This window comes from Podarcis tiliguerta (assembly GCF_965153285.1).
Source record: "Podarcis tiliguerta genome assembly, chromosome: 5".
Lineage (NCBI taxonomy): Eukaryota > Metazoa > Chordata > Lepidosauria > Squamata > Lacertidae > Podarcis > Podarcis tiliguerta.
Window position 1 is genome coordinate 89,519,487 of NC_139538.1, and position 7,551 is coordinate 89,527,037.

General features: G+C 45.3%; 1 protein-coding gene and 1 long non-coding RNA gene across 6 annotated transcripts in view; one reads left to right on the plus strand and one right to left on the minus strand.

Moving 5' to 3' along the window:
* Window positions 1-5,839, plus strand: part of LOC310677637 (WASH complex subunit 2C-like) — a 43,214-nt gene extending 37,375 nt beyond the window's left edge. For all 5 annotated transcript variants that reach the window (XM_083440711.1, XM_083440713.1, XM_083440712.1 and 2 more), the window contains 4 exons: window positions 130-321; window positions 965-1,573; window positions 3,438-3,612; window positions 5,419-5,839. In XM_083440711.1, the coding sequence (XP_083296837.1) occupies window positions 130-321; window positions 965-1,573; window positions 3,438-3,612; window positions 5,419-5,558 (1,116 nt within the window). In that variant the 3' untranslated portion in view covers window positions 5,559-5,839. The remainder of the gene's footprint in view (window positions 1-129; window positions 322-964; window positions 1,574-3,437; window positions 3,613-5,418) is intronic.
* On the minus strand, window positions 5,592-7,474 carry LOC310677778. Its single transcript, XR_014511440.1, has 2 exons — window positions 7,322-7,474; window positions 5,592-6,083 (listed from the first exon to the last, which is right to left on the minus strand). It is a non-coding gene; the product is annotated as an uncharacterized lncRNA (long non-coding RNA).
* Between the last annotated feature and the right edge of the window lie 77 nt (window positions 7,475-7,551).

The window sequence follows — 7,551 nt, forward strand, 5'->3', positions numbered from 1 at the left end:
ACTATTCTTGTTTTTCCTGATCTTTGTCAAATGTGGAAATGCTCTTGGTGATTTTATTTTTCTTGGATTTCACCTTTATATTTTCCTTATCTACTCCCATTAACAATAGCCTCTCCATCCCTTTCTAAGGCAAGTTTGGATATCAACCCAGCAGTTTTGCTGCCTAGTGCAAAGCCACCTTCCTTGTATCCAAAGACTCCGATTCATGAACCTCATGGCGTACAGCATGTTGAAACGGCCTCTGCTGTAGGAAGTAATAAGGAGATGGGAGTCAGCTTTGATGATCCCATGCACGCAGACACACTGCAAAATGCCAACAAGGTATAACTTTGTAGTACTTCATGCAGCAGCATCCTTGATGCTATTTGGAATGTACCGTATTTTTCACTCTGTGGGATGCACTTTTTCCCCTCCAAAAATTAAGGGGAAATGTGTGTGCGTCCTATGGAGCGAATGCAGGTTCCTTGGCTTCAGTGATAGCAATGCAAAGTCTCCGAAGCGCAGAGGGAGCGCTCCCTCTGTGCTCCAGAGGCTTTGCGTTGCTTTCGCTGATGCCTGGAGAGCGAGAGGGGTCGGTGCACACCGACCCCTCTCGCTCTCCAGGCTTCAGGGATAGCCACCTGAAGCCTTTGGAGCGCAGTGCGAGTTCCCGCTGCGCTCCGCAGGCTTCGGGTTCCTTTTGCTGAAGCCGGGAGATCAAGACTCTCCCGGCTTCATCAGAGAGGGAGAGCTGCGTAGCGCCCCTTCAGCCAAGCGGGAGGAGAAATGGAAGGGGCTCCATTTCTCCTGCCGCTTTGCTGAAGGGGCGCTGAGCAGAGAGGGGCAGAATAATTTTTTCTTGTTCTCCCCCTCTAAAACAAGCTGCGTCCTATGGTCGGTGTGTCCTATAGAGCGAAAAATACTGTAAGTTTACTTGTGTCTCATTTTGTGTCCTGTTGTCACCTTGGCTTCATTGTTACTGCAGGGCAGAATCAAGGTGACTGGGAAACGAAGGCCACCTACCAGAAGTGCCAGGCGATTAGCTGCTCAAGGGGATAACTCAAATGACATGAACATTGCTGAGGACCCACCCCCGCTTCTCTTCAAAGAAAGCTCTGTGCCACCAGCCACATTGCATCCCTCCAATGCAAAACCGCATAGGAAGGAAAACACTGAAGAATCTCCATCGCCTCTACCAACCAACAGCAGTGAGCGGCTTCATGAGGCAGCTGGTAGCCCTGGCTCAGAATCAGCAGCCCAGCCTAATGTGCATGATCTCTTTGAGTCAAATGATATTTTTGCTGACAGCATAGCATCTAAAGTGACCACGAGACCAAAGGCAAAGGTGGAAACGGAAAGCCTCATGAGCCAGGTCCCTAAAGGTGGGGAAGGTTTGCCTGTTCCCTTGGCATTAGATGGTGCAAATAGTGAAGGCCTCTTCCAGGCTGAAAAGCCCTCAAAGAAACCCGACCCAACTCCATTCTTGGAGGATGAAGATGATCTCTTTGCCACCAGTAAAAAAACTGTGAAGAGGAAAGATCCAAAACCCATTCCTCAGTTAGTCCAGGATCCTTCCGTCCCAGATATTTTTGAGGTAATATAGAGACATAGCATTTTAGAGTTGGAAGAGACCTGCCAATATGTGAATGTTGGAATCTTGTTCCTTCGGGCCTGGATATGGCTTCTTTTGTGCTCTGCTACTTTTGCTTAGCACAGGGATGGGGAATGTGCATCTTCCAGATGTTGAGCTCCATTTCCCCGTCATTCCTGACCATTGGCCTTGTTGGGGCCATTGGGAGTTGGAGTCAGACAACATAGGGAAGACCACAGCCTCCCTGTTCCTGGCTCAGCAACTCTGTAAGCATGGGCTTACAGTCCACTGCATAAATTCCTCTGAAAATTAGATAGCACGAGGGTGTGATGTCATATCGTAGAATGGGGAGGTGGTTATGTTGTGATTTGGAAATGTTGATTAACTCTGGAAGGATGTGGGAAACATAGGCATGTTTAACTTCTTCCTTGCCAGTCTCCTCCTTTTACCTGGTCTCTGTGGGTTTTCTTTCCTGGGCCAGCCTTTGAAACACGATGATATTTTCTCAAATCCTGAGTACAATTCACCCAGTTCATTTCCATTTCTCCCCTCCGCTGGATGATCTCAGTGAAGAGGCAGTTGCTTTAATTATCTATCAAGCATTTATGTAGATTTTGTTGTGATGTGTAGTGTGCTTTAAAATTCTTACACATTCGGCAGAAGTTATTAATGGGCTGCTTTATGTGTTACTGGAGTAGCAGGGAAGAGAATTTAACTTGGCTAGATTCTGTGTTGTACCACTGGCATCTGTGTCAGGTATCGCACACAGAGGTAGCCTGAAAACTCCCACTTTTTAATTTTGGAATTATTTTTCAAATACAACAAAAAGAAACATTGCCAACTCACATCACACTTATTTTTTATTTATTTTTAAAAAACCTTGCTGTGTAGCATATAAAGAAGTAACTTGCTCATGTTGATAGAAATGTGTTGATGCCAGAGAAAGATAGGTACACTTTGCAAATCTCACTGCAAAGAAGCTACGCACATTTTACCTTCAGCACCAGCTGAAGATATGCCTCTTTGCCCATAATTTTTTTTTGGGGGGGGGGGGGGGCTGGGCTCAGTTGACAAGGCCAGTTGCCAGTTAATTGCCTGCTGTACTGTGAATTAAGGATTTTTAAAATATATACCGTATTTTTCGCACCAATAGGACGCACTTTGTTTTAGAGGGGGGAGAACAAGGAAAAAAAAGTATCCCCCTCTCTGCCCAACGCCCCTTCAGCGAAGCAGCAGGAGGCGCTGCGCAGAGAGGGGGAGAACTTTCCCCCTCTTGTTTTCCTGCTCTAGAACAAGGTGCGGTTTAAGGTGCGTTCAGGCGGCTACCTTGGAAGCCTGGAGAGCGAGAGGGGTCGGGAGCAGCGGAAAGGCGCAGCAGAGAGGCTCCTGCCATAGCTGTGCGTCACCTCTCCAGCCGGGAAAAAGTGTGTCCTACAGAGACATTTTTGAAGGGGAAAAAGTGTGTCCTATAGAGCGAAAAATACGGTATATATATTGATGTTTTATGTCTTTTTACTGCAGTTTTTGCGATTTTAGAATTGAATTGTTGTGTATGAGTTGTTGTGTTGTGACTTGTGATCTGCCCTAGGATTATTAAGCAAGGAGGGGTGGGATAGAAATTTGATAAATACCATGATTGCCTATAGCAGGGGACTCCAACCTTATTGGGTCCCAAGGCACATTTGAAAATTGAAGAAATGGCACAGGCACTACAAAAGAAAAACTGGTAATACTCATTGCCTCCAACCCCAAACCAGGCAGAATGAGAGCAGCTGTATTCTGAATTACCAGCCTCCAAGTAGCGAGAGTAGGGAAATGCGGCTACACAAACTTGTCCTAAACTGAAACTTCTCTTCTTTTATTCAAGGATGATATATTTGCCTCAGAAGCTCTTAAGCCGCCTGTCAGAGCAAAATCAAAAGAGCTGGAAGTGAACCTGTTTGATGATGACGTTGACATCTTTGCTGATCTTGCAGTAAAACCAAAAGAAAGGAGTGCCAAAAAGAAGATGGAATCTAAATCTATATTTGATGAGGAGATAGGTAAGGAGTTAATGTAAGCAATTAGGTCTGTAATATGGTTACAAGTGCCAAGTGGTGGTTTTCATAGGGTAGAGAAAATTTATTATCTCTTAATGAGCAGTTTGCATTGAAAGGATATCCTTCCATTGAAAGAAAATTCCCACTGCTTGTCTGTAGCTATCCCAATAATCAGTCCCCATCCCAGATGATGCTATATTTGCATTTTGAAAAGCCTGCATAATATGAAAGTGTGTTTTTTGTTAATACACAGCAGAGGGGTGCTGTGTTTTCAAATGTTCTGTTACTTCCAACAAAGTTTTGGTGTTAACAGTGTTTACAGAATAGACTAAAATGTGAAACATCCGAAGTATCTCAGTACTTGGCTCAAACGCTTTTGGCACAGTCAACAGCTCCTGTATCTGTCATTACTGACCCACTAAATTCCATGAGCAGGTTCAGTGTTGCTTCCCGGGCAATAGCTACTAACCTTGTTTTGTATCCTGTTAAATTCACACCAGTCACAAAACCTATTATTTGACCTTCACAACTCCATTTGAACCGTAATAATTTCCTTCTCATTCTCTAGAGGTTTGGGGGTATCCATAGTTAGGATGGCAGAAAAAAATAAATACAGCAAATATAATAATAATAATAATAATAATAATAATAATAATAATAATAATAATAATTATTTATTTGTACTCCGCCCATCTGGCTGGGTTTCCCCAGCCACTCTAGGCGGCTTCCATAGAAACAAAAAATACAGTAAAATATCACAGATTAAAAACTTCCCTGAACAGGGCTGCCTTAAGATGTCTTCTAAATGTCAGGTAGTTATTTATCGCTTTGACATCTGCTGGGAGGGCGTTCCACAGGGCGGGCGCCACTACCGAGAAGGCCCTCTGCCTGGTTCCCTGTAGCTTTGCTTCTCGCAATGAGGGAACCGCCAGGAGGCCCTCGGAGCTGGACCTCAGTGTCCGGGCAGAACGATGGGGGTGGAGACGCTCCTTCAGGTATACTGGGCCGAGGCCGTACATACTTGATATTTTGTTGTTTTTTATATAGCTATAGACATTATCCAAAAATAGAAAATGGAGAGGCTAATGGAGACAAAACTAAATGGGCAAATACAATGCAATTATTTCTGCTACATTTAGTTACAGTAGGAAATTACATCTGGAATGGTCTAAAGGCTTTGTGAGTTTTGAGGAGGGATTTGACGTAAATAAGGGTGAAATTCCATAGAGACTACCTGGAAGGCAGTTTAAGAGCTAAGGGACAGGATGGGAGAAACGGCAGTTGTTTCAAGGAACAAGAATCTTACGGAAACTAAAGTTTTAATAGGAAAAAATAGATGCCTTTTAATAGGAAAAAATAGAAAAGATTACTATCTCCCCATGTAATGTGCACTGATGAGTATCTTTCAAGATCATTAAAATGGCAAGAGACAGAATATTGTCTAGTTAATACTTGAGGCAGATCATGTAATTTTTGAGTCTGAGATAATCTGAGCAGGAGCTGGGAATTTTCCATGACCGTTGCTTTTAAAACAATTCAGCAATGGGCGGAAAGGGGTGGTGGTGAAAGGTGACAAAACACACAAACCTAGTAGTGTCTGTCTCCCTTTTAAAATGGAAGCCAGCAATATCAATTTGGCAAAACTTTAGAAGTCATTGGCAATATAAACCAGGTTCATCACACTTGCACACAGACAACATTCTCAGCCAAATGTAGCTTTTTTTTACCATTGGCAGTAATTGTGTGTTTCCATTTCCCATTCTCTCTCTCTCTCTCTCTCTGTGTGTGTGTGTGTGTGTGTGTCTTTAGATGATATCTTCTCACCTAGTAGTCAATCCAAGACAACCATCAAGAAGGCCCAGTCCTTTCAGGCAGCTTCAGGAACTAAATCCGAAATCAGAACATCAAGTACATTTGAAGACCCGCTCAATGTATTTGAAGGTCAATGAAAATGTAGCCGTTGACTCTTCTGTAACACTTATCCTGCCCAGTACTAATTCCCTTGCTTTCCGATTAAACTCCTGGTATGACGGAGCTGTTCAGGCTCGCATCTAAATATTTCTCCTTCCAGGGCATCAAAAGAAACATAGTGTTCCAAAAATAATTTCAGTACCCTATAGCACTTCTGTTCCAGTTCAGTAGCTTATACATTGACCTGCTAATGTAATCTTTTGTACAGAGTATAGATTTTATTAATCAGAACTGTCAAAATAAATCTGATATTGATAAATACAATTTGTAAAACCAGTTTTTGTGTATGGGGTGTTAGGGGAGAGGGGGAGGACCTCTGGTGGGGGACACATGCTCCTTCTGGGTTGCACCTTGGGTCCCCACCCTGCACTCAGCTCTCACCTGTGGCTCCTGGATGCTGCCAGGATGTGGCTTCGAATGGCTGGCTAAACTTGATGGAGGTAGCCAGTGGGTCTCGAACCCTCAGAGAGTCAGTCCAACAGTCAAGGTGGTTTCTGCACGTGCTGCAGAGAGAAAGGAGGGGCAGATGGGGCTCGTCAACCTGGAAAGGTAGCTCATCTAGGAGAAAGGCTATCTTTGGGAAGAGGAGTGTGGTGTGGTGTGGTGTAGTGTAGTGGTTAAGAGCGGTAGTCTTGTAATCTGGGGAACCGGGTTCGCGTCTCCGCTCCTCCACATGCAGCTGCTGGGTGACCTTGGGCCAGTCACACTTCTTTGAAGTCTCTCAGCCCCACTCACCTCACAGAGTGTTTGTTGTGGGGGGAGGAAGGGAAAGGAGAATGTTAGCCGCTTTGAGACTCCTTAAAAGGGAGTGAAAAGCGGGATATCAAATCCAAACTCTAAAGGCTAAGTAAGGTCCTACACCTTGCCAACAAAGGTCCGTATAATAAAAGCTATGCATCCCAGTAGTGATGCATGGAAGTGAGAGCTGGACCATAAAGAAGGCAGATTGCCGAAGAATGGATGCTTTTGAATTATGGTGCTGGAGGAGACTCTTGAGAGTCCCATGGACTGCAAGAAGATCAAACCTATCCATTCTTAAGGAAACCAGCCCTGAGCGCTCACTGGAAGGACAGATCCTGAAGCTGAGACTCCAATACTTTGGCCACCTCATGAGAAGAGAAGATTCCCTGGAAAAGACCCTGATGCTGGGAAAGAGCACAAGGCGAAGGGGACGACAGAGGACGAGATGGTTGGACAGTGTTCTTGAAGCTACCAGCATGAGTTTGACCAAACTGCAGGAGGCAGTGGAAGACAGGAGTGCCTGGCGTGCTCTCGTCCATGGGGTCACGAAGAGTCGGACATGACTAAACGACTAAACAACAACAACAAGGTCCTACACAAATCCAGAGTGGAAGGAGGCATCTCATACGCCTCCTTCCAGCAACTCCCACAGCCAAGCTGGTGCCAAACGTATTGCTCTGCTTTCTTTTGGATCACATCAGTGAGGCATTTCATCTGGGCAGCCCAGGACCCCCATGCATAGTGTGTCTGGACAGCAGTTCACCCCCAGAGGCGCACTCCATTGTCTCTCCAGACAGATGGCAGCTTATTTCCTGTCTCCCAATATTCTTAAGCAGGCATAGGCAACCTTTGGCCCTCCAGATGTTTTGGGACTACAATTCCCAGCATCCCTGACCAGTGGGCCTGTTAGCTAGGGATCATGGGAGTTGTAGGCCAAAACATTTGGAGGGCGGAAGGTTGCCTGTGCCTGTTCTTAAGACTCCCAAGGGTGGAAGCAAACCTGAGAGCTTATCTTTTTGTCGTTGTTTTTGTGATAGGCGCTAACCCATTGTCCTGACCGCATGTCTCCCTCCTAGTTACTGAAATGCCAGACTCGAGTAGTCCACCTTTAACTAGGACTCGGCTACCACGAAACTACATTTCCCGGCAGCTCTTGCGGGCCTTGCGGAAGCGCCGAGGGCGCGTTGCTAGCGGCAACAGGGCTCCCAACATCCGGGGTTCCTCCCACGC